Source organism: Pristiophorus japonicus, chromosome 17, assembly GCF_044704955.1.
Source record: "Pristiophorus japonicus isolate sPriJap1 chromosome 17, sPriJap1.hap1, whole genome shotgun sequence".
Classification (NCBI taxonomy): domain Eukaryota; kingdom Metazoa; phylum Chordata; class Chondrichthyes; family Pristiophoridae; genus Pristiophorus; species Pristiophorus japonicus.
The window spans coordinates 86,269,331-86,296,541 of NC_091993.1; the positions used below are offsets into that span (position 1 = coordinate 86,269,331).

The window sequence follows — 27,211 nt, forward strand, 5'->3', positions numbered from 1 at the left end:
TACCATGGTATTTAGCGGCAGAATAACTCGCTTGATGCTCATGTTGGACTCCTGACCTTGGTGGCATTAAGCAAACCATTAATTAAAGTGGGGCTTGACTGACATGACATGACTGCCCCTTCTGATCTTGAACTCCCCCTGCTCTCACTCCGTATTATATGTGCTCACTTCAAAAAGATTTCAGTGAAAATCTCAAATCTTTAATTTTGTTGCTCTTTTGACCAATTGAAGAAACCGAAATTGCAGAAAACCCACCCAAGCGTTTAAAGTAGTCTAAGTGGATAAATGTGAGGTTATCCACTTTGGTGGTAAAAACAGAGAGACAGATTATTATCTGAATGGTGACAGATTAGGAAGGGGGAAGGTGCAGCGAGACCTGGGTGTCATGGTACATCAGTCATTGAAGGTTGGCATGCAGGTACAGCAGGCGGTTAAGTAAGCAAATGGCATGTTGGCCTTCATAGCGAAGGGATTTGAGTACAGGGGCAGGGAGGTGTTGCTACAGTTGTATAGGGCCTTGGTGAGGCCACACCTGGAGTATTGTGTACAGTTTTGGTCTCCTAACTTGAGGAAGGACATTCTTGCTATTGAGGGAGTGCAGCGAAGATTCACCAGACTGATTCCCGGGATGGTGGGACTGACCTATCAAGAAAGACTGGATCAACTGGGCTTGTATTCACTGGAGTTCAGAAGAGTGAGAGGGGACCTCATAGAAATGTTTAAAATTCTGACGGGTTTGGACAGGTTGGATGCAGGAAGAATGTTCCCAATGTTGGGGAAGTCCAGAACCAGGGGTCACAGTCTAAAGATAAGGGGTAAGCCATTTAGGACCGAGATGAGGAGAAACTTCTTCACCCAGAGAGTGGTGAACCTGTGGAATTCTCTACCACAGAAAGTAGTTGAGGCCAATTCATTAAATATATTCAAAAGGGAGTTAGATGAAGTCCTTACTACTCGGGGGATCAAGGGGTATGGCGAGAAAGCAGGAATGGGGTACTGAAGTTTCATGTTCAGCCATGAACTCATTGAATGGCGGTGCAGGCTAGAAGGGCTGAATGGCCTGCTCCTGCACCTATTTTCTATGTTTCTATTGCCGAGTATAAGTGCAGACCAGCCTGATGCTATCTGATCAATCCTCCGTGATCCCTCTGGTTGCTGGTGCTGAATCCTAACTCAACCTTCAGGAGGAGCATGCATCACAACAAGCTTTCCCCTTGTGCCTTAGCAACAAAGTCAAGCACTTTCAAATTTTTGTTTTGCACATTGCAACTGATGACCCATCATTGGAAAGTGAGTACCACAGCTGCGTATTGGCTTCTGACTGATATGTGTGAGAAACTGGGATCTCGATTCTTAAATCCCACTTCACACACTGAACATAGATTTGATATCTCTTCCCCGCTCACTTTCTCATTCTCTTCCCCGCTCACCTCCCCTCGCCAACGACTTTCTTTCACTGTCCCCAACTAACCCCCTCCACTAAACACCATCTTGACCCAAACACCACTACTAACATTTTGAATTCTGGACACTGGCTTTCTAATTAGTTCCTTTGGTCTTGACTTCCCACATGCAACACCACAGAAAATCAACTATTGTATTAAAAAATCTGATAACTATGTGTACTTCCTGTCAAGCTTTTCCATTATAAACTCATGTCTACATTTATGATGGAAACTGCTTGTGTAAGTTTGTCACATTTTAAATGCATCCTCCTGCCAGTATTTTTACAAGCACACCTGCTGTGTTTTTGTTTAAGTAGCAATTCATTTGTTCATGGAGGTTGAACTGAATTTAGTTAAAGGAAAGACATACCCATGCTGATTTCTGACCCCATGTCTTCTCCATTACAAAGACCATATAATTTTGTTTTTCTAACATCATTTAGCTCTTCCCGAGCCCAACCCATCTGCTGTTGAATCTCTTATTGCCGTAAAGCATCTTGTATGTATTAAAGAATTTGATGAGCGATTTTCTTTTTCCTCTTGGAGTCCCTTCTCCTTCCCCAGTACCCCCCACAAGCATCAGCATAGTTGCTGTTATTTTCTCTCTCCCATTCTGCACTATAATAGATAACATGGTAATGCCACTTCTCCATTTCCTCGCCATTACTCTTGAGGTATCGACTTTTTTAAAAAAAAACAATATACAAAGAGACAATGACAGTCATAGCAGTGTCAGAATGTCTGTAGCATCTTAATTGACTCTACCAATCTGACTTAAAAATGAAGAGGATCAGAAAGGCAGGTTTAATCTATAGCCTGAACAGCAGTTAAACTTTGAGCTCAAACACTGTTTAATTCTCATCAATTGGACTTTGTGTCCTATAAAGAAGAAAACTTTGTCTTCGTAATGGAATAATATATATAAGGTTATATTGAGGACTGGGAGAAATGTAGAATTCAGCAGAGGAGGACTAAGGATTTAATTAGGAGGCGGGGGGAATAGAGTATGAGAGTAAACTTGCAGGGAACATAAAAACTGACTGCAAAAGCTTCTATAGATATGTGAAGAGAAAAAGATTAGTGAAGACTAATGTAGGCCCCTTGCAGTCAGAATCAGGTGAATTCATAATGGGGAACAAGGAAATGGCAGACTAATTGAACACATACTTTGGTTCTGTCTTCACTAAGGAAGACACGAATAACCTCCCGAAACTACTAGGGGACCGAGGGTCTAACGAGAAGGAGGAACTGAGGGAAATCCTTATTAGTCAGGAAATGTGTTAGGGATATTGATGGGATTAAAGGCCGATAAATCCCCAGGGCCTGATAATCTGCATCCCAGAGTACTTAAAGAAGTACTAGAAATAATTAGTCATTGGTGTTCATTTTCCAACATTCCATGGACTCTGGATCAGTTCCTATGGATTGAAGGGTAGCTAATTTTTTAAAAAGAAGGGAGAGAGAAAACAAGGGAATTATAGCCTGACATCGGTAGTGGGGAAAATGCTGGAATCAATCAGAATGGCAGCGCATTTGGAAAGCAGTGACAGGATCGTTCCAAGTCAGCATGGATTTATGAAAGGGAAATCATGCTTGACAAATCTTCTGGAATTTTTTGAGGATGTAACTAGTAGAGTGGATAAGGGAGAACCAGTGGATGTGGTGTATTTGAACTTTCAAAAGGCTTTTGACAAGGTCCCACACAAGAGATTAGTGTACAAAATTAAAGCACATGGTATTGGGGGTAATGTATTGTCGTGGATAGAGAACTGGTTGGCAGGAAGGAAGCAAAGAGTGGGAATAAACGGGTCCTTTTCAGAATGGCAGGCAGTGACTAGTGGGGTACCACAAGGTTCAGTGCTGGGGCCCCAGCTCTTTACAATATATATTAATGATTTAGATGAAGGAATTGAATGTAATATCTCCAAGTTTGCAGATGACACTAAGCTGGGTGGCAGTGTGAGCTGTGAGGAGGAATCTAAGAGGCTGCAGGGTGACTTGGACAGGTTAGGTGAGTGGACAAATGCATGGCAGATGCAGTATAATGTGGATAAGCGTAAGGTTATCCACTTTGGTGGCAAAAACAGGAAGGCAGATTATTATCTGAATGGTGACAGATTAGTAAAAGGGGAGGTGCAACGAGACCTGGGTGCCATGAAAGTAGGCATGCGGGTACAGCAGGCAGTAAAGAAAGCAAATGGCATGTTGGCCTTCATAGCGAGAGGATTTGAGTATCGGAACAGGGAGCTCTTGCTGCAGTTGTACAGGGCCTTGGTGAGACCACACCTTGAGTTTTGTGTGCAGTTTTGGTCTCCTAATCTGAGGAAGGACATTCTTGCTATTGAGGGAGTGTAGCGAAGGTTCACCAGACTGATTCCTGGGATGACAGGACTGACATATGAAGAAAGACTGGATCGACTAGGCTTCATATTCACTGGAATTTAGAAGAATGAGAGGGGATCTCATAGAAACATGTAAAATTCTGACCGGATTGGACAGGTTAGAGGCAGGAAGAATGTTCCCGATGTTGGGGAAGTCCAGAACCAGGGGTCACAGTCTAAGGATAAGGGGTAAGCCATCTAGGACCGAGATGAAGAGAAACCTTTTTCACCCAGAGAGTGGTGAACCTGTGGAATTCTCTACCACAGAAAGTTGTTGAGTCCAGTTAGTTGGATATATTCAAAAGGGAGTTAGATGTGGCCCTTTATGGCTAAAGGGATCAGGGGATATGGAGAGAAGGCAGGAGTGGGGGGTACAGAAGTTGCATGATCAGCCATGATCATATTGAATGGTGGTGCAGGCTCGAAGGGCCGAATGGCCTGCTCCTGCACCTATTTTCTATGTTTCTATGTTTGCCTGTGTCTGTCACACTTAAGATATCATGTTTAACGTGCAAGGTTGGTGTACTTGAAGTACTGTGCACAGTTCTGGTCTCCATATTCTAAAAAGGATATAGAGACGTTGGATAAGGTGCAAAGAAGATTCACAAGGATCATGCCAGAATTGAGGATATGCTTATCAGGAAAGGCCAAACAGTCTGGGGCTGTTTTCTCCAGAAAAGAGAAAGATGAGGGGTGACTGGATAGTGGTCTATGATAGGTTAGACAGTGAGAAAATATTTCCATTTGGGGAGTCATAAACTAAAGATAGTCACTAATAAATACAGTAGGGAATTCAGGAGAATCTTCTCAACCAAAGAGTGGTAAAAATGTTGAACGTTCTACCACAAGTAGTAGTTGAGGTGAATAGCATCGATACATTTAAGCGGAAAGCTAGATAAGCACAGGAGAAGAAGAGAATAGGCGGATATGCTGATAGTTAGTTGAAGTGGGAGGAGGCTCGTGTGGTGCATAAACGTCAGCATAGACCAATTCAGCTGAAAGGCCTGTTACTGTGCTGTACACTCGATATGTTACACTTGCAACCATGGCTCAAGTTTAATGTTCATAAAAGTGCAGCAAAGAAAACAGAAGAGTTAGGAAATGTACTGAACCAAACCAAGTAGCACAAATTCATAAACTTCCAGTGAAAACCTGCTAAGAATTTACAAAGTGAATCAATTAAGTATAAGCAATTAATAAAACCAGAATATTTTTATGATTGTCAATGATACTGGCCATTCACAGAGCATCCCAAACTTGCTGGCTGTTAGCCGCCTTCACTCCTAGGCATCAAAATGGGGGAAACCCCACAGAAACCATTTTATAGGAACATTGGAAATAACCAGAAACTTTTTTTTAATAAGTTGTCAAAGCAGCTTGGAGCATGATCTTTGCAGCCTTTTTGAAGTAACTATGCTGGGAAAAGATAGAAATGCAATTGCTGTTCAAAGGCTTTTGTTTAATTTTTATTTAAATGCTGTAATATCACCAAGAGCAGTTGCACTTCCTTAAATATGATTGAAACAAGTGACACATTATTACATTTTGGTAGGAGGTTCTGAATAAAATTCCTGAATTTGAATGTTTATTTAAGCAGAACCTTTTAGTAACATCTTTGCAACAGTACTTATATTTGGTAAAGAAGGAAAGGTATAAATTAGCATAATGTTAAATATATTTATTTGCCTTTTATAAAACCTGTGCCCTAAGGAGATGGGACATTTGATACCTCAGTTGATGAGTTGCTTACCTCCTGTGAGATATGCACACAACTCTTTAAAATATAACTCGGGTATGTGAGTAGAACTAATTATATATTTACCTGCAATAGATAAGGAAACTACAATTCACTTTCTTGGAACAAATGAAAAAATAACTTAGTTCAATATCTCTGAGCAGATGCATTACAAACTTATTTTCAAATCCTTCCATTGGAGATGCGCACCTCTCAACTGCAACAGTATTACCTCTTAATTCAGCAAGAAAAATACCACAGGAGATCTGCTAGTCTAATATGATTATTTTCAGTACGTTCCTAATGTTTGAGTAGAATAGGCCTATATTCTCTGGAGTTTAGAAGAATAAGAGATAATCTCAATGAAGCATATAAAATTCTTAGAGAGTTGACAGGGTAGATGCCGAGAGGCTGTTTTCTCTTACTGGAGAGTCTAGAACTAGGGATCAAAGTCTCAGGATAAAGAGTTGTGACTCTTTGGAGTTCGCTACCCCAGAAGGATGTGGATGCCCCATCATTTAGTACATTCAAGATTGAGAGAGAGATTCTTGGGCACTAAGGGAATCGAGGGATATGGGGATAGGGCGGGAAAATGTAGTTAATGCAGAAGTTCAGCCATGATATTGAATGGCAAAGTAGGCGTGAGGGGTTGTAAGGCCTACTCCTATTATGTTTTTATGTTTCATGCTATAAATTAGTTTGTAGAGGACCACATGGGGTCAAAGAATCCTGGGTATTTACTGAAGTGCACATCAAGCAAATGAAAAGATGTAATTCCCTGCAAAAAAAAGACTACTGTAGCCACCCACTAGTTTTACAGCAATGGCCCAGAATTTGCAGCCAGTGCCGAAGCAAAGGCTTTAACCACTGTCCCTGAAGAAAGCTGCCCACTGAGATTGCTCAATCTCTGGCGAGAAGTTTGCCTTTTTCGACGTTCAAGCGATTTCAGCGCCGTGGGAATTCTGCAATGTGATTGGCTGCTCACAGACAGCTCATTGACATCACAGCAGCATCCCTAGTGTGAGCTGCTGTGATGTTAACGAGCTGTCTGAGCCGCCAATCACATTGCAGAATTCTCTCAAACCAGGAAATGAAAACCTGCTTTTATCAGGACTTTTAAATAATGTTAGATAATAATAAAGATTGAGACTCTCACGAGGGGATAAGGTAGAACCTGAAATGTCATGAACAAACTTTAAAAACAAATATATATATTAAGTTGTAATTTTTATCATTGCGAAATTTGACACTCCACAAAATTAAAATTAGCTTTTCAAGGGCCAGAACATTTGTTTACCAGTCAATATGCTATTAGAACCCTAGTTACACCTAATGCAAATAGACTAGACATTTAAAGGGGTATTTAACAGTGATGATATCGTCAAAGAGCCCAAGTTTTGATCAATTTCACTGCTGGTTATGGGGGAGGATCCACAGTGCAGCCAGTGTCTGAGCAGTGATTGACTGACCGCAACTTCAGGATTTCTGCATTTAGATGTGCATGTGCTATATCCTGAAGTTGAGGTCAATTTCAAAGGAGTAATAACAGTGAACGCTGTTAGTTCGCCGTTATTACCCACTGCAAATGCTGCCGATTGTTTGAAACCATCAATACATGAAGTGAAACACCCAGTGACCGTTATTTCAGGGAGAATCATTTTGTAACTTTATTAGGGAAAAAAAATGCCAGAGTTTGAATTTGTAAATGTGCCAGCAAATCTGCCTTGAGATTCTTTCCTGTTTCATAACAGGAAATGAGAATGTCACACTGGTACAGTAGATGGTGCTGTTCTGAGGTTGAGTGTTAAAACCCATTTTTGATGCATCTTTTTTTTCAAAAAAACTCATTGATATGAATCTGGCATTAAACTTTCTTTTGGTTTCAATGCCATGTTTTATTTCCCAATATGGTTTAAATCAACATTTGCTGCTAGTGCCAATTATTATGAAGGAGTAGATCAATCAATTTAAAGTGCCCTTTCTGGTATTGCTCTGCCTTTATCTGATCTGTTATACTTGGACTGGGCATTAATACTGATCTTACTGGCAACTTTCATTCAATATAACTTCCATTTTTGTATGCTGGATAATACTAAATGTTAGCAACATCATTGGTTTGTGTATGTATTGCATTGTTATAACATCCTTAGCTGATACCAAGGGAAAGTTTGTATTTGCAACTTTTGGAATGGAAAACATTGTGGGATGGCCAAAGCTACCTTCACCATATGTATGAAAGCAGTAGCCAGAGAACCCACAAGTTAAAAGGGAGCCAAGCCAAGATAGAATAGAATACTCCAAAAGTTCAGTCTTGCAAGTTTAAATTTTCATGTTTATAAAACAATGTTTATGAGGTAATAGTTGCAGCACAGTTACAATTCTTTGAATTTGATTTTGTATTTGGTGTAAAGGCTAACGGCAAACCTGCTAAAATTGACCGTAACATTGAGTTTTTGTTAACCCATGAATCATCAAAGTCATTAAAAAATTTAGCAATGAACACATTTTTTAAAATAAGCTTTCCTATGGGAAAATTAACATTAAACCAACAGTAATATTATGGTGAAGCAATGCTTTTATGCATTTAGATTTTGAGATCCCCCTCACAGTTCTTAATTGTATAAAAGTAAAAGTAATTGTATAATTAACAGGAATGTCCAGAGTGGAATTCTCTTTCTCTATTGAGAAGAGGTATATTAAAGATATGATGCATTGGTGCCTTACAATAAAGAAGTATTTGTTCCAATATTTTGGCATGATTTAGTTCACACTGATGGGATGTTTTGTACACTTAATTTATTTTGATATTCTAAAACTTTTGTTGCCAGAGCTACAATAACATTACTATTTTCATTGGACAGGATAGCAGTCATTACTTTACTGTTGCACAATATATTAATAATTTTGAGCCACATTCTTGACTCTGAGTGCCATTTCCGTGGCAATTTGAAACATCTATTTTGCACAGATTCATTTTACTAGTAAGTAATTACAAAAATTAGTTTTGATAATGCTGAACCTTGCCTTAACAGATAATTAAGTGGGCTTCCCTAATTCCCACACTATAGAGAGCCCCATCCTGGAGCTAGAATTTTTCACTAAGTACTTAGTACAAGCTCCTGTCTGCCTTCTCCCCTTTGCTTTCTCACTTGTAGCACAACTTTGACAACACAGTTATCTATGTTCAATTACTAAAGGAGCATGCTGTGATCTACCGATATACCATTTACAATACAAACAGAACAAATATGTGCTGATATCCTTGAAAAGCATTGTGAGGATACGGCAAGTCATCACTCAGGTTTTCTTTCAAAGATATGTGCACATGTATTATACGGTATTACCTATTGTGTGTGTGTGTGTATATATATTTTAATAAGTTGAATAGCTGCAACAGTCCGAAAATGTATGTCTGAGGGTCATATTATAGAACTCATTCAGCATAGTGGGCTCAACTAATGTCCTGACCCTGAGTTCCCTCCTGAGGGCTGACCAGCAGTTACCTCTGTGCTTGTTTAAGCAAATTCTATCACAACTTTCACTTTCTTTTAATTCCCCTGCTTACCTCCTTTTGTAGTAGAGGAGTCATAAACAAAGAAACCATTTGTTCCATACTGTCAGTTAGAGCAACTTGTCAAAGATTGAATGGGCAGCATTCTGATCAAAATGTTCTCTTCCGCAGTGGAAGTCTTGACCCATATCCTTGCTGAAGATTTTGACAATCAGCCTATACATTAAGTCACTAAAATATCCACCATTAGCAGAACTTGAAGGCCATTTGTGTACACGAATTGGGTGATTAACCATTTCCTCCCAACTGATCATGTTTTATTTTGGCGGCGGCAGCAACATCTCCGTACCTCCAACCGTACACCAACTGAGCAACATTCTGGGATCCTCAACTTCCAGTTTCTGTTTTCTCCCATGAAACCTTGTTCTGTACTGAGAAATACTTGGGACTTTGACAGTGCCACCATAAGCAGCATTCTGACTTCTGGCTGACCACCTCCCCCATCCCTCAAAAGTACCAAATCGCTCTCGGTCAACATTCAACCAACATGAGATAAAGTGGTCAGTCCATAGAACTATTTCTCTCTTCCTCCACCACCTCCATGAGAAACTTCCTGGTTCTCTGTCCTCTTTCCTCTTCTCCCCTTTGCTCTATTCTCCTCTTGTCTGCCCCTTCCCACTCTCTCACCTGGTTTCAATTATCCCCATGCCTTGTAACCATGTCCTTGGTCTTGTCCATGTGCAACACCATGAGAGATTGACTGGTAGATATATAAATGTAAAATGTGCAGCAGGTCAATTAGCATCTGAAAGATGAGTTCATATTTCAGGTGTAATCCTTCTCTTTAAGATCTTGACAAACCTCTCATGCATCCAGTATTTATTTTGTACTTGGTTGGTGTCTGCTTGTTCATGGTTTACCTTTGTCTACTTAGTTTTATAATGAGTAATATACAATGAGTTTGTATCATGACCCAAAACCAAACTAAGTACTTCCTGGTTTATATTGGGAGATTCAAAATTGTAATTGTCAAAAGAACAAAACATTGTTCAACTACTGAGTTTAAAAAGAGCACACCAGCAGACCCTTGATCGATTTTGACACCAGTGTTGCCAATTTCTTTAATACAGACATGGTTGAAAGAGTTTCTAAAAGTATGTTGGGTTTATATCCATGACTTTAGTAGGCATCTGCTTCATCTAATGTGTTCAAACAGCATTATACGTACCTATTCATTGCAGTGACATTCTCCAAAAATATACATCAATAGTCTTCTTTGAAGTCTTATGGTAAATTAAGTAATACTGGTTTTTCTTCTCACGTGAGCAAAGTAATCTGGACTCCAGCATCAGTCTGCAGCATCGGTATCATTGCTACCCAGGTACACCGCATTCGCTACTGTTACAGATACCAGCACGGGTTTTGAAGTGTCTCTACAAATATCTAAGTTATGCACCACCTCATGAATGTGCACCTGATACTAAAGTGACAAAATGTCCACTGATAGAAGGCAAATTATACAGGCCAATGCATGAGTGAAAGTGTCCTAGCATAGAAGTGGGCCTGAAGAGTGTTGGAGCATAATCAGGATTTGTAGATGCCTGTGTCGCAGTATGACTGATGAGAGGCAGCAGTGTAGTCAGTCCTGCTTGATTAAATACACACATCTGACATGACTGTCTTTAAACAGCCATTATTTCAAGGACTAAAATAGACGGGGCCATCACTGCAAAATGCTTTTACTGTGGCTGTGTCTGACACGAGGACTAGGTTTCAGCAGCTCTGCTGTCAGAATTGGTCCAGGATTAATGAAGAATTTGTTGGATTGGGATGTCCAGCGGTTTCTCTCTCTCATTGCTAGAATCCATGAGCAGCTACACAGATCAAACTTGAGCCATTCACATACAGGATGTTGGGTATGAACTTGCCCTTCTAAGGCTGTGAAATAGGATTCTGTTTGAAGCACAAATAACCCTCCGTATTCAGAACCTACAAGGAGAAGCACTCTCGTGAAACCAAAAACTGCCAAGGAACCTTGAAGTATTAATGGTTCTTCAGGTTGTTGCAGTGTGTATATTGGATGCTGTAGAAGGCCACAGAGTAATTCGAAAGGAAGAAGCAGGATTGTGCACATTAGAAATGTGTAGGAGAAGTTGTGGCTTTAATCAGGTTGGCTGAGGGGAAACCCAATTTCATTGATTTCATAAGAGTTTCATAAGACTTTCAACCAAGTGCCTCATGGAGTTCTTATGAAGGTGCTGGAAGTACATTGCCAAAATGTTGGATTTTATCCAGCATATCTTCCAGCTTCAACATCCATGAAAGTGAATCAGGACTCACTGAACCTACCTCTCTCTAAAGAGGAAAGAGGGAGGCCCACCGTCGCCCAGCCTTTTCATTCTCTTCAACAGCGATGTGTTGGGTATCATTGTAAGGGTCATAATTGATGTGTCTGTTGCGGATATTTTTGAAAGTATTACTGGAAGATTAGTGATCTCGCTGAATGGTGGAACAAGTTCAAGGGGCTAAATGGCCTACTCCTGTTCCTATGTTCCTAGTGCACTCTAATTTTTAAAATTATTCATTCTAAGCATGTGGCATCGCTGTCAAGGTCGCAGTTATTGCCCATCCTTAGTTGCCCAATACCAGTTTGTTAGCGCACTTCAGAGGGCAGTTAAGAATCAACCACGTTGGTGTGAAACTGGAGTCACACATAGGCCAGACCGGGTGAGAACAGCAGGTTTCCATCCCATTAGTGTAGCAATTGAGTTTTTAATGACAATCTGATAGTTTTATGATCACTTTTAATTCATAATCATCAACTTGAACAGTGGGCTATTCAGTGTGACCTGGTGGTGAATGCCCCTAAATGCAATGATATGGCTCTGCACTACCCAAGAAAGGATGTTGAACTTATTAATTTGCAGGTGCAGGCACGTGTCGCAGTTGTTTATGTCTCAGCTGTTTATTCATACTGATATGAGGTTCTGGTGAATGCCATTTTCAGCCTGGTCTTTAATAATAACAAAGTCCTAATGCAGGAAGTTTCTCATGTATAAGACGTACACATGCTCAAACAGTTCTCCATTATGGTTCAGAACTCCAACAGTTGGCTTCCTACATAAGGGTTGCATAAAAGTTTATGAAGAGGAAAAGAAGCAAACATTATTTTGTAATTCAGTGCTATTGGGTAACTGCAATCCAGATTTTAATTTGCAGTTCTTGAATACCTACTTGAATATGTGTGCATCTCTACAATAAATTGATTCTGCAATAGTTAAATTGCTGCCTTAAGATTATTCTGAGTGGATAAAACAATTGAAGTGTTGAGATGTATTGGAATGCTGCAAAAATTATACGTCAATTTCAAAAGAATATACATAGAATAAAGAAACATTTATTATCTCTCGCATAGTGTAATGCCAGACAACACATGTTTCTGAGGCTGATTTAGAGTGGTTCCCTCCATGGCCTACTAGTTTACCAGTGATGTGTTTTACTAGATTTTCAGTTGTGCTGTTTTCCAAAAAGTTGTAGGTTTTATTCATCAATGTATCTCGTTATGAAAAATGACTGAAGGTGATAGTTTTATCAGAGAAGGCTTACCACATTATGGTTCCTAATCCCTTCTAATACTTAGTCCTTGTATATTGAAATAGAGACTATAAACACACAGAATGTAACTTTCATGTACTCTCCAGATTCTTTCACGATAGATATTCCTCACGTGCTTGAAACCATTGTTCATCTGAGAAATGTTAAATACACAGAAATATTGCACAGCCTCTGTTTCTGTTATGGTTTTTTTTCCCCATTTTTTTGATTGCGACAGTGATTTGAACTACTGAATACAAGGTTTCTGAGAGGGTACAGCTTTCACTCCTTGCGCATAGATTTAACACTGGAATTGTAAAAACTTCTTCCTGATAATTTAATGCCCTCTACAAATAAAGATCTGTCATGCTCTTTATCATTTGTGAATAGGCATCTGGTTTTGATTGTAGCTAAAGGAATACGATTTGTTTTGATATTTTGTATCAAAGCAAGTTTATTATTTAGATTAACTACCTTTACGGAAATTTCATAGAATCATAGAAGGAGGCCATTTGGCCCGTCGGGCCCATGCAGGCTCTCGGCAAGAGCCATCTCAGCTAGTCTCTCTCCCGCCCTTTCCCCGTAGCCCTACAATTTTTTTTTCCTTCAGGTACTTACAATTCCCTTTTGAAAGCCAGGATTGAATCTGCCTCCACCACCCTCTCAGGCAGTGCATTCCAGATCCTAACCACTCACTGCGTTTTAAAAAAAAGTTTTTCCTCATGTCACCTTTGGTTCTTCTGCCAATCACCTTAAATCTGTGCCCTCTGATTCTCAACCTTTCTGCCAATAGAAACTGTTTCTCTCTCTCTCTCTTTTTCTCTCTCTCTCTCTCTCTCTCTCTCCCTACTCTGTCTAGACCCCTCATGATTTTGAACAGCTCTATCAAATCTCCTCTCAATCTTCTCTACTCCTAAGGAGAACAACCCCAGCTTCTCCAGTCTATCCATGTAACTGAAGTCCCTTAAACCTGGACCCATTCTTGTAAATCTTTTCTGCCCCCTCTCTAAGGCCTTCACATCCTTCCTAAAGTTTAGTGCCCAGAATTGGATACAATACTCCAGTTGAGGTGAGCAGTGTTTTGTAAAGGTTCGTCATAACTTCCTTGATTTTGTACTCTCTGCCTCTATTTATGAAGCCCAGGGTCATGTAAGCTTTTTTAACCATTTTCTTAACCTGCCCTGCCACTTTCATTGATTTATACACATATACCCCCAGGTCTCTGTTCATGCACCCCCTTTAGAATTGTACTTTTTTGCTTATGTTGCCTCTCCTTATTCTTCCTACCAAACTGTCACTTCGCACTTTCCTGCGTTAAATTTCACGTGCCACGTGTCCGCCCATTCCACCAGCCTGTCTATGTCTTCTTGAGATCTATCACTATCCTCCTCACTGTTCACTCTACTTCCAAGTTTTGTGTCATCTACAAATTTTGAAATTGTGCCCTGTACACCCAAGTCCATATATATATATTTATTTATTTATACAAGAAAAGCAGTGGTCCTAGTATCGACCCCTGGGGAGCACCACTTTATACCTTCCTTCAGTCCAAACAACTACCGTTCACCACTACTCTACTTCCTGTCACTTTGCCAATTTCGTATCCATGCTACCACTGTCCCTTTTATTCCATGGGCTTCAACTCAATTAAAATGTCAATAACCATTTTAATTCCTACTATTCATAAGCACTGAAAGTATACAATTTAAAGTAAATCTTAAAATGTTTTTGATTGATCTTTGTGTTCGGTTTTTACTGACCATTGTTTGACTCTTTGTTGAATGAACCATTTCACTGCAACAAAACATTATTTTCCTGAGGACAAGTTTTTTTTAATCATTCACGGGATGTGAGCATCGCTAGCAAGGCCAGCATTTATCATCCATCCCTAATTGCCCTCGAGAGGCTTTCAGAGGGCAGGTAAGAGTCAACCACATTGCTTTGGGTCTGGAAGACCAGGTAAGGACAGCAGATTTCCTTCCCTAAAGGGCATTAGTGAACCAGATAAGTTTTTACATGGTCACCATTTCTGATACTAGCTTTTTATTCCAGATTTATTCAACTGAATTTAAATTCCCCAGCTGCTGTGGAGGGATTTGAACTCTTGTTTCCAGATTATTAGTCCAGGCCATTATACAGATGTTGTCTGACTAAGGTGCAGGCAGGAGTGTTGCTGAATACATTTTGTTTTGTCTCGCTATTATTTGATCAGATAACACAGGAGCAGGTTATGGTGGTTTGTGAAAGGAGCTGACAGAAGCAGAAAGCCACAAAGTTACAAAATGATCAACTGACACCATGATATTTTACTCTATCCAAACAAGATCAGTTCTCATAACTTTAAACTGCCTGGGCAAAATCATCTCAACCAAGTTCATTGGAGGCCAACAATAACTTAATGGAAACGGTAGCATAGTGGTAATGTTACAGGACTATTCAAAAACCCAGTTTGTACCACCATTCCTCTCTCGCTTCACCTGCCTGGAAAAATTATGGTTATTTGTAAATGGAAGTTAATAATTATACTACATAATTATTTTAACATGCAATTAAAACTGGTACCTTGTAAATCTGTATTCTATCTTCAGCTTGGTTTTGGTGGCTTCTGTCACACCAAGTCCTGTTCACCCATCACCCCTGTGTTTGCTGAGTTACATTGGCTTCTGGTCCACAATGCTTCAACAACAACGTAGTAAACATCCCAAGGTGCTTCACAGGAGTATTATAAGACAAAAAAAATTATCATTCCAGTGTTCAAATCCCTCCATTCCCTGTCTCTCTAACATCCTCCAGCCCTACAACAACCCTCTGAGAACTTTGCATTCCTCCATTTCTCATCTCGTGCAATCCCAGTTTCCTTCACCCCTCCATATATGGGTGGCTGTGCCTTCAGCTGTCTAGGCCATAAGGTCTGGAATTTCTTCACTAAATCTCACCATCTCTCTCTACCTCTCTCGTCCTTTAAAACCTACCTCTCTGACCAAGCCCTGTCCTAATAGCTGCTTATGTGGCTTGGTGTCAAATTGTGTCTTGTTAAAGCTCCTGTGAAGTGGCTAGGGAAGTTTTATTATGTTAAAGGCGCTATATAAATGTAAGTTGGCACAGGGAGAGCTGAAAGTGATGGCCATCACCAAAGGTAGGCCTAGTTATTGGCATTATGCGGCTGTACCATGAAGATTTATCCATTTGAGCTTTCTTTGCACAGCTTGAGATGCCGACTCAGTAGTTAGTGTCCATTTTTCCCAATAGCTTTTCAGCCTAGCATCTGGAGGCTCTTCATTTGTGCTGCATTCCTTTCACTGTTCCATGGATAGCTGCATAGGGTGGGTGAGAATCCAGAATTCTTAAGACATGCCCCAGCGAATGCTTTTGTCTAAATCTGTCTGACTGTGTCACCTTTCAGTCCAACCTCTGCTTTTACTGTTTCATTTCTGGCAATATCTTGCTATATTGGAATCTTGTAGATTCCTTAAAGCAAAGTGGAGCTCCTGCCTTGTAGCTATACATAGTCATGGAAAGGTCCAATCGTATGAGTTCCGTCTTCTGTGAGATTGGTATTTTTCAAGTTTTTCAATGCTAGCATACCATTGCTATTCTGTCCCTGATATCCAGTTTGTACTGTTGCCATTTATCAATTCTTACTAAAAAAATTATTTGAACTGGTTTACTTCTCGGCCTACTATTTGTCTAGATGCCTTTTTTACGCATTGCTGATTATCAGAATGAAAGGGTTTTTTCGTTTGGCTAGCTGATCTGTAGGACGTATGTTCAGAGAGAGTTTCAGCATTGTTGCAGTTTAAATTTAACTGACCCTCCTCCCACTAATTGTTTTAACCCAACTTATCTCAGAAAAGCTGTTGGATTCTGATCTCTACAATTTTTGTGCTACAGGCATTAGAGTATCCAGTTAGAATTGAATTGACTTTCAAACTTAGTTGTATTTTACCCTAATAATAAAACTTACTACGGTTTATATATGCTATAAATAATCAAATGTTTATTTAAATGTCCACATCAACTAAATATGTCTCCTGTGCTCTGAAAAGTCTAGTTCTCCAGAGAGAATAGCTCAAATTTACAATATTTATTTGAATCTAACTTTATGATGGCTTTTTTAATGTAACCGAACCAAACTTACTGCAGAAAATATGCAACCATTTCAATAAATTCTACAAATATTCATTATCATATTTAAGTGTACTTGCATCAGCCCTCATTAACACACAGATTCTATTTTCTTTGCTAATCTGTTTCTAGAAGTGCCCATAAAAATGTTAATGTGCTGTATTGTACACAATGTACGTTTTGATTTGTTTCCATTTACAACATCATGTAGCTATTTCTCTGACAACTTACAAAGCCTGTGACCTTTGTTTCAGAAAGGCTCACTTTGTATTCTGAAATTCTCAAATGCTGCTTCATTGAAATGTGAAGGGTTAGGATATAGTTCAGTTGTGCCCTTTCTAGGTATAGAGCTGCTTCGTCTTGGATACACTGGTTACTCAGCTGAATTCCAAATATGGTAAGGTATGTCTGGGCAGAGTGTGGAGCTTACTGCTTCGATGCAGGTCAAGGAATAGGTGAACAGTAAGTAAAATTAAGTACAGTATCAAACTATTAGTTAATTGTGAACTTTTATAAAGAATGGGGAGGAACAGAAGTTACCAGATTTATTATTAAAAATAGTAATTAATTTAGGACCGTTTCTTAAAAGCAGTGCACGTTCCAGTGTGCAACTTAGAGTATTACTTTTACACTGTTTTCCTCCGAATGCAAAATGTAGCCAATAATGAAAGAATGTATAAAATGTAAATTTTCATTGAGAAATTGTAGTCAAGATTTAGTATGAGTGAATAATTAACAAGATATGTTTATAAAATTCGTAATAACTTGCACGAGGACCTTATTTTTAAACATTTAGCAAAAAAAGAATTAAAATCTTGCTGTACTTTATTGGAGCAAAGGGTAATCAAACTGGAGTTTTTGACAGCTGAGCATCCACTGCTTCAACTGGAAATTTCCCCTGATCTCTCCACAAAATGCACTTCAACCCTGGCTTCTGAAGGAGTGGTTAACGTAGTTTTATTGCAAAACGGTACCTTTTCTTTCCCCATCTATTGATGATCACACCACCAATGGCTCCTGTTATCTCCAAAAATGAGTTAATAAACTGATTTACAAAATTTCTTTCATATTTTCAGGACAGTACAAGTTTATGATTGGGTTTACGTGCCACATCTGTGTGTTATTTCATAACCAAACCACAATTAGGCATAGCCATCTGAAGTCAGAAATCTCACCAATCATTGGGAGCCCCATTGATGTGTAATCTTTGCTATGCCAAATGATTTACTTCAGCCATCAGCTGACCTTTTTGTCATGCAGGGCAGAAAAATCAAAATGAATAAGGGAGAGGAAGCTGCTGAAGTCAGCTGCTTGGAAGAAACCTCGTAAGAAGACAACCTGTTTAATTCAAACCAAATTTTTGTAATGATTATAAGTATAGGTCCAGTGAGCTAAGCTCTGCTAAATATTTGACGCTGGCAGTTTTCACGGTAGTGTCACAGTGCTGGACTTTAATGCACGTCGTAGCCAGAATGGGACCTGGATCTGAATTGCTACTTTTGCACCCAAAACCATTTTGTATTGAGACAAATGTGGCAGTATAACTACGGTCCTAAGTACCAGTAAATTTTAGAGACCTTCTGTTTGAATTGCATCAAGGCAAATTTTAAGATTTTAAGATCAAAGCTAAGATGTCATTAGGTTTTAAAAACCACTTTAAAAAAAATCATTTTAGAAAGTACATACTGTACTTTGAGAGAGGAAATTGTGTGACTGAGCACCAAGTGTATGACTCCTACCAAGAGACAGAAGATTTTGTGCCACGTATTTTGTTTTTACTCTTTTACTGTTGTATATGCCATTCATTTCTCACCAAGCGGCACAATAACTGGGATGAACTGGTCATTGAGACTTCAGTAGTAAATAACAGGCTAAAGTATAACAACTGATTAGAATTTTACAGTGGTCACAAGTAACTATCGATAGGATCCTGTACAGATAATGATTTACATGTATCCACTGACTTACTTTCTTCCCCCCCCCCCCACACATGCCTATGCAATTAATAATGGGGTGTACAAAATAAGGCTCCAAGCTCAAATTGCTCTCCCATGTTTGACCTGGCATTAAGATTGCTTTCTGTCACCTCTAACATCATTTGCTTCTGCCGCACTTTCATCACCTCATGGTTTAACTTCCCCAATGCTGCTCTTGTTGTCTCCCAACTTTCACCCTTCGCAATACACAGCCGTGTTCTTGCCCATGCTGAGGCCTGCCATCACCACCATCCATGCCACCTCTTGTTCCCGACTTCAAATCACTCCATGGCCTTGCATATCCCAATTTCCGTAACCTCCACTGATGATATCCATATACTGTGTCTCTCTTTTCCCCTCCCTCCCACATTGTCATTTTTCCCTGCTTCCATTGTTTTTCAATTGTGCTTTTATCTGCTCCTAGAACCCCTCTTCTTTCTCCCTATTTATGTCCACTGCCTGTAAAATGTTCTCCTTTATATCTCTGTGCACGAGGAACACAATATAGATACCAGTTGTCTTTTAATTACAGTGGAATTTGATATCACCCTCAAATCCTCTTTACCAAAACCCATTTGTAGCAAATCCATTGGGTATACTGGTGTGTTTGTGCTGGACTGCTATGATACCATGTGGGACTGCTCAGTCCTGACTGGCATTTTAAACAGCTAATTAATAAGCGTCTCTTCCTCCTCCGTCTCCTGTTTAGTCCCAGACTGTGGTACTCTAAGCAGAATACTTCTCAGTGCTAACCGGCAATTTAAATGATCAAAAGGTACTGAGCAGTGGTATACATGAGGAATTGCCTGTAATAATCAATTAGTTATAGTAATTGTTTGAGCTACTGATTATATTGTACTGTACAGCCAAAATGATCATGGAATACTTGATACTGGTCATTTAATATGAAGTGAGTATTGTATATGTATCTTTTCTTCTACAATGCATTCTCTAATATAAAATCTTATGCCATCCATTGTCCTTGACATTTGTCAAATTGTTTGAATGTAAATTTTGATGCACTTAATGATTTTTTTGTTTTCTAATTGCAGTAGAGCAGCTTGTAATTTGAGATTTATATGTTACATTTATACTGAAGCTGCTAGTTTGAGACTGGTTGCTATAGTATAGGTTTTCTTTTTATTATTCCTTCCTGGGATGTGGGCACCACTGGCAAGGCCAGCATTTATAGCCCATCCCTAATTGCCCTATGAGAAGGTGGTGGCGAAAGTACTCCCACAGTGCTGTTGGGGAGGGAATTTCAGGATTTTGATCCAGCGACGATGAAGGAATGGCGATATATTTCCAAGTCAGGATGGTGTGTAACTTGGAGGGCTATTTGCACGTCCTGATTGGTAGTGCAGTTCTGAGCTCCCCTCTCAGCAGTTAAAGTTTAAATATTTAGTGCATGCTTGCAGCAGAGTCCAAATTGTCCAAGCAAGTAGGTTTAAAAGTGTTAGGAGTTGCAGTGATCCCCATATCACTTTTTAAACCCAGTTTGTCACTGCATTGGAGTTGCGCTGCATGTGATTGTGAAAGAGTATCTTATCATTTTTATCCAGGGTTAGATCATTATCTTACTCCATATTTCTCCATCATTTTAGTATCACGGAATGGAACCTTTAATCCAGATTATACAGTACCTAGTTAAGTACAAGAAAAAAGTAATAGATTCATTAAGGTTAAGGCTGCTAAAAGGCTTTCTGGAGTGTGCATTGTAATTAAACATCATAAATCCAGAAGTTCCAAGAGAAACAGCAACACTTGGGAAAGAGTTGTGCAATATTCAGATTCCTACAGATGCACTGTAAAAGATAAATATTCAAACAAGTTTTCTCAAATTTTCCAACAATTTTACTATCTGTATTCAATCTTTAATCAAGAAGCTGCCTTTACTCTCACTGCACACGCATCCAAAGTGAATATTTCATCCCTAAAACATGCAAGACCACCCAACAGGACATCCACTCAAGTGAATTGGTATAGTTCCCAATCACTGTATAGGCTCACATGTTGTTCAGTGAATTATTTTCTTCAAAAGAATTTGAAGACTATATAGGCCAACCACTTTCAGTCTAAAATCATCTGTTATGTTTATCCATTGTTCTTCATTGGGGGAAAGTGGGACATGGAGATTTGTTGGCTTTCTATTCTAGAATAATAAGCTAGTTGGCTATTGATGAGCAGGTCAATAGTCCTATTGGCTTCAAATTTCCAAAATATGCAATTCTGGACAAAAAGGTCTCTCAAAAGTCCAGATGATAATTGTCCTATGTGATCTCCTGGGTGTATGATATATTGTGTAAAGCTGGATCATCTGGCATACTTTAATTGCGCACTTCACGTAAAATTTGAAAGCACACTGGCCAACTTTGTCTCTAGCCCTTGTTTCAAATAAAATTAAATCTTATCACATCTAGAGCTTTGAAAGATGTGTATATTTGAAACAAAGTGGGGTTCAACAGAACTTGCTACCTGCCACTCTGCACTAAACCTAAAATTGCAAAAAGTTGCAGTTTTGATTGGGTGCCATAGATATCACTGGGAGGTGTACAACATATCTACCTAATAAAACTTCCCTACGGTGAAACCAAGTCATGCACAACGAAGGACAATTATTTTTTTGAATTGATGGTGATAACAGTAAATTATTGAACCATACAGTACAGAAGGAGGCCATTTGGCCCATAGTCCTGCAAATTTCTCCTTTTCAAGTATATGTTCAATTCTTTTTTAAAAGTTACTATTGAATCTGCTTCCACCACCCTTTCAGATAGTGCATTCCAGATCATCATAACTTACTGCATAAAAACATTTCTCCTCATTTCCACTAGTATTTTTGTCAGTTATCTTAAATCTGTGTCCTCTGGTTACCAACCTTCCTGCCAGTGGAAATAGTTTCTCGCTATCAAAATCCCTCAAAATTTTGAACACCTCTATTAAATCTCCAAGGAGAACAATCCCAGCTTCTTTAGTGTCTCCACATAACTGAAGTCCTTCATCCCTGGTACCATTCTGGTAAATCTCCTCTGCGCTGTCTTCAAGGGCTGGATAACCTTCCAGAATTGGAGGCCTAACCAGTAATTTATAACAGTTTACTATATCTTCCTCGCTTTTGTACTCTAATGTCTCTATTTGTCAACCCATGGATCCTGAATGCTTTTTTAACAGCCGTACCAATTTGTCCAGCCACCTTTAAAGATTTGTCTATTTGAAACTCTAGGCCACTCTCTCCCTGCACCCCCTTTAAAATTGTACCTTAATTAGCCAGTTACCTCAAGGCAGCTACATTGATTAATATTAAGATCATTTGATTAGATTTAGAAGAATTTCAATTTTCCCTGCAAGTTCTTTATTTCTTTAAATACCCTCAGATTCAACATTGTTTACTGAAAGAAGCAGGGTAACGTGTTGGTATTCAGCGAGAAAGGTAGTCAAAAAAGAAATCGTCTTTTAAGATCTTTTACTTGATGTGTTCAGTGATGTGGATTGTGGATCCCACCAGTTTTGGAAATTTGTCTATTTGCCAGTAGAAAACCATTATTCATTACTCTTTTGAAATCATTGTCTAGATTGGGGATTCATCCTTTTTTTGAAGTTATACAGCAAATATGTGCAATACCTTTTCAGAATGTCAGTGTACAAGTACTTAACCTGCAATCTGTTTTTTTTAAAGAAAGTTATGTGTACAGGAGGCTCTTGCTATAGGGACCAGTCAAATAAAGTGGGGTATCCAATCTGAACTGAAAACGCATCATTTTTGGAGCCATGAAACGTCAGAGTTTCCTGAATGGAACTAGTGTAGATAATTTAAATAGTGCAAATGTTTGAAAATGCCCATCTTTTGATGAAGCAATGGTTTTGCTTGCTTTTTTTGAAAAACTAGATTTGTTTGGCTTTTTAAAATAAACTTGTTTTTTATTTGAATCAAATTCCAGCCTTCAGCTCTCTTTTTCTGTTCTAAAATGATTCAGTACATTCAGTGTAAACTTTGTTAATCAGTAGTATCTGATTTCCTTCTAATTCTTCAGTCCAGTTGCAGTGAGCACTTATAATTGAGCAAACCTGTTCAAAATTATCTGTTTGGAATTAGCTGTTGAGGACAATCTCAACTTCATAGCCATTTGTTTTTATGATTGTACAGTAACTTCAAGATTGAGGATGTCCATAATTATATACACTTTGAAAATATATTACAGGTTGAACCTCCCTTATCCAGAACTCCCTTATCTGGAACCACCCCTTGTCTAGAACCATTCCTGGCCGCTCTGACATGAACAAATTGAAGTCCTTCCTCGCTGCCGACTCCCACAATCGCTGGCCTGATCCACCTCCACTCCCCCCCCCCCCCCCCCCCCGTTATATCTCTGCCACACTCCCAGCCCCAAGCCAGCCATCCACGATCATGATGGGCAGTCCCTCGGAATCGAGGAAGACTCTCCTCCACTATCCCCGATATCCCCTTGCTCAGTACCAATTTAATGTGGCTACCCTTCGTCTGGAAAAAATCCCTTATCCAGAACAGGCCAGGTCCCGAGGGAGATTTAACCTCTACCACTAAAAGTAGAGAGCAGGTAATTATTTTAATAATTTAAGATCAGAATCAATTTCTTTGCAACTTAGCACAATTAAATTTTAGTATTTCAATCCTAGTATGCTGCATTATTTTCTATAAAATGTATTTTATTGAGATTTCTGTAGATGGTGTTAACTATGGTGGAAATTTCTGTTTGGGAGCAAATTAAGGGTTCTTAATATTTTGCTTGCAGTTCCAGTTTCTAGGAACTATACAGCATTCAAACTGCAAATAATCCTAATAGTTGATAATTTATCCTAGCTATAAATCAAATATGATAGCCTGCTAAAAGTATTAGTCTGAATTACAGGTTCATGTGTAGAATTCCACGCTACTTTTTAACATGGTTGTTCCTAAACCCAGTAGTCTCCTTGAGATGAGAAGGCGGCATAGATTACGTTGAAAAAGGCAGTTGCAGCAATAGTGTTGAGCTCTATACAGTTTACAAATTAAGTAGTAACCAGCTGCAATTAATAGTCGAAAGTCTATGCCATGCAACTATAAAATGCTTGCAGTCCATCACTTAGTCATAGCAAAGAGTTAATTGTTGACCAAGGCAGTTTACTTCATTGAGAGATTTGAATGAACAAAACTGAGGCAATCTGTTCCAAAAGTGATTGTGATATTGTTCTATCTTATTTTAAATCTGGGAACTTCTACCTCCTGAATTAGTGACTTCCTTGTTAAAACTATTGAACCCATATGTATGTCAGGGAACTTTTAAGGAGTTTCTTCCTCCGAGAAAAAACTTAATTCCCAGCTGAAAGCGAATGGTGCCTTTGGCTTAACTCCAGCATTCCTATTCAAGTCAGAAAAAAAATTGGAATGTCAAAAGAAAGCAGCGCATGAAGCAGCCCAGCTAAGGCAATAAGAACAAAACAAAACTTACTGTATTCATACATCATCGAGAGGTGCTCCACCCCCTTGATGTGAACAAAGTCTCAAAATGAAAGATCGTGTTTTGATGTTTATCTCAATTTAGTCGTCTTGTGGTACAGTTCAGGTAAATTGAAAACCATTTTCTTGCAGCAGTAGTGCTTTGGAAGACAGTCCTTTGGGATTTTATTTGATGCTTTCATCTGCTTTTTGAATGTGCTGAACTCTTGGTGCAACTAAAGAACAAAAAAACTCAGCTTCAAGACCATCAATTCATCTAACAGCCTTACTTTCATTTTACCTGTCAGCCTACATTGTTGTAAAGCAAATCTCCACAATTTCAGCTTTGGACACAGGACAAACCAATTCTGAAGGCATTGTGTTTGAGCATAGAACAAACTCACTCAGAAAAGTGAACCTGATACTGTTGATCAGAAGTGAATACCTTGGATTTGGGTAACTATGTCAGCGCTATATTCTAGGAATAAGGATCTGACGAGGAGCAGGAAAACACAGCCAGAGACGACACCTTGCTCACCTTCACCCACCACCAAGACATTCCGAGTAAGAAAACCACTGGCTTTTATTGCAGCACGCTGGTATAGTAAAATTAACCTAGCAACTGTACAACAAATCATATATAAGAACTGTGGGTTATAAATATTTTTTTAAATCCTGATGCATCTAACACAAGTAGAAGCTTTTAAACAGTCAATTTTCTGATTGTGTACATTTTTAGAGTTAAATCAAACATATACAGTGTGTAGTGTTTGAGTTTTGGAAAAATTTGAACGATAGATAGAGAACTCATTCTGAAGTAAAGTATACATTTAAGAAAAATGTTGCTGACTTTTTTCTTTATCTTAAGAATGACTGCTTTTTCTCTCCTTACAACTGTTGATTTTGATGATTGAACTGAATGATTTATAAGTGTATAGGGAGCAGTGAACGTAATAATCAAATGTACTTTTTTTGTATACTGGCCAGTGTTTTTTAAGTCCGACTTTTATGGTTCTGTTTACTGTTACATTCGGACAAGTCTGAGCTCATGTTTTCCTTCCCATGAATTGGCACTGATATATATATATATATATTATATATGCCTGATGGATTAACCTCAGTAATGGTTTTAACTCAGTATATTAAAAGTATGGCAGGGTAGCTAATAGGTGAACAATCCAAAGGAAAATAATAGAATTTTTTTTTTAAATAGCCAATCGTAACCGGCTTCATTTAATGCCAATTCTAATTGTGTGGTCTCTAAGCGTATACAGGAACAGTTTGTGGGAGGTTATTGTGGAAGACTGATGTAATTAGCAGCAGCTGTTGTTGAGCAGATATACTGCTGGTTAATGTGCGGGGGGAAAGTAGAGTTTGGGGCCCAGGAAAAGCTTGCTAGAGGAATCCAGCTTGAAATATATACTACAAGTTAAAGAATTGTTGATCAAACAAAAGGAAAATCATTGCAGCAACAGTACATTCATGCTTGAAGAATATTTTTTGCATGCTTTGAATCTCTGAAAAATGTAATTTGTAAAATCAAGAAATATTTTACAAGTGATTTCACTGCATTTTGCCTGATTTAGAATTCTTAATTGTCTTTGATTTTAATAGCATAATTTCAGTGATACGTCATCATCATCATAGGCAGTCCCTCAGAATCGAGGAAGACTTGCTTCCACTCCTGAAGTGAGTTCTTTGGTGGCTAAACAGTCCAATACGAGAGCCACAGACTCTGTCACAGGTGGGACAGATATTCGCTGAGGGAAGGGGTGCGTCGGACTGGTTTGCCGCACGCTCCTTCCGCTGCCTGCGCTTGACCTCTTCACGCTCTCGGTGTTGAGATTCAAAAAGCTCAACGCCCTCCCAGATGCACTTTCTCCACCTAGGGCGGTCTTCGGCCAAGGACTCCCAGGTGTCAGTGGTGATGTCGCACTTTATCAGGGAGGCTTTGAGGGTGTCTTTGTAACGTTTCCGCTGCCCACCTTTGGCTCGTTTGCCGTGAAGGAGCTCCGCATAGAGCATTTGTTTAGGGAGTCTTGTGTCTGGCATGCGAACTATGTGGCCTGCCCAGTGAAGCTGATTGAGTAGTTCTGTTTTTTTACCCCTATACAGATTTAAGTAAAGTTCATTTTGAATTATGGCATTGTTTATGAATTAAAGAACAACATTTTTTGGGTATTCAATAGATGTGTACATTAAACAGATACTAAAAATTTGGATGTATTTAAAACACCCATCTGGAAAAGAATTGAATTTCCGACACAACTAGATTGTGTCGGATACTGTTGGTTAGCCAATAAAACACATGATAAAAGTTAAGTATGCCTAGAGATAGAAACCTGAGAGAATATACCATTTATATATGTTATACCATATTTCTAAAATTCTGCTGTTAAATGTAACAAACTTTTTGGCTGTGCAAAAATCTTTGCTTGTTCCTTTTTCCTCTTCCAGCTTTCCCACTAGTTGCCCCCCCTTAACTCTTCCACCTCCTTCCCCCATCCCCCCCGGCCCCAGTGCCCTGACCTCAAAGTGCTCTTGCATTGGCTTCGCAGTCACCAGCTGTTTTGTGGTGCGTCACCTGAGTGGCAGTTCCTTATGTATGAATCTCGACTGAGGGTGTCGGAGGGCTACTTAGCCAAATGATGATTGTAGTCAGGCCCAGTACTGTTTTCACCCACTATTCAAATGTACTCTTGTCCTTCTGAGCATAAGAGCAGTTAACTCAGCACAAAACAAGAATCAAACCTGGTGCGCCCACCACCTCTCTTCCTCCCCCCCCCCCCCCGTCTCCCCTCTCCCTCCACGCCGTCCCCTCTCTCTTCCCCCAATCCCCCCGCCCGTCCCCTCCCTCTCTCTCTCTCTCTCTCTCTCTCTCTCTCTCTCTCTTTCCCCCCCCCCCCGTCTCCCTCTCTCTCTCCCTGCGCCCCCCCTCCACCTCTCTCTTCCCGCATCCCCCCTCCCTCTCTCTCTCTCCCCGCGTCCCCTG

The 27,211-nt window shown here is 39.4% G+C and overlaps 1 protein-coding gene across 3 annotated transcripts in view; it reads left to right on the plus strand.

Annotated features, from left to right (window-relative positions):
- LOC139227840 (protein phosphatase 1 regulatory subunit 12A-like) overlaps positions 1-27,211 on the plus strand; it is a 258,951-nt gene that overhangs the window by 194,441 nt on the left and 37,299 nt on the right. The window contains exon 19 of one of the 3 annotated variants that reach the window (XM_070858916.1): positions 24,373-24,683. The exons of the other annotated variants lie outside the window; for them this stretch is intronic. Within the exon in view, the coding sequence (XP_070715017.1) occupies positions 24,373-24,378 (6 nt within the window). The 3' untranslated portion in view covers positions 24,379-24,683. Of the gene's footprint in view, positions 1-24,372; positions 24,684-27,211 lie in introns of those variants that run through there. 3 annotated transcript variants of the gene reach the window in all.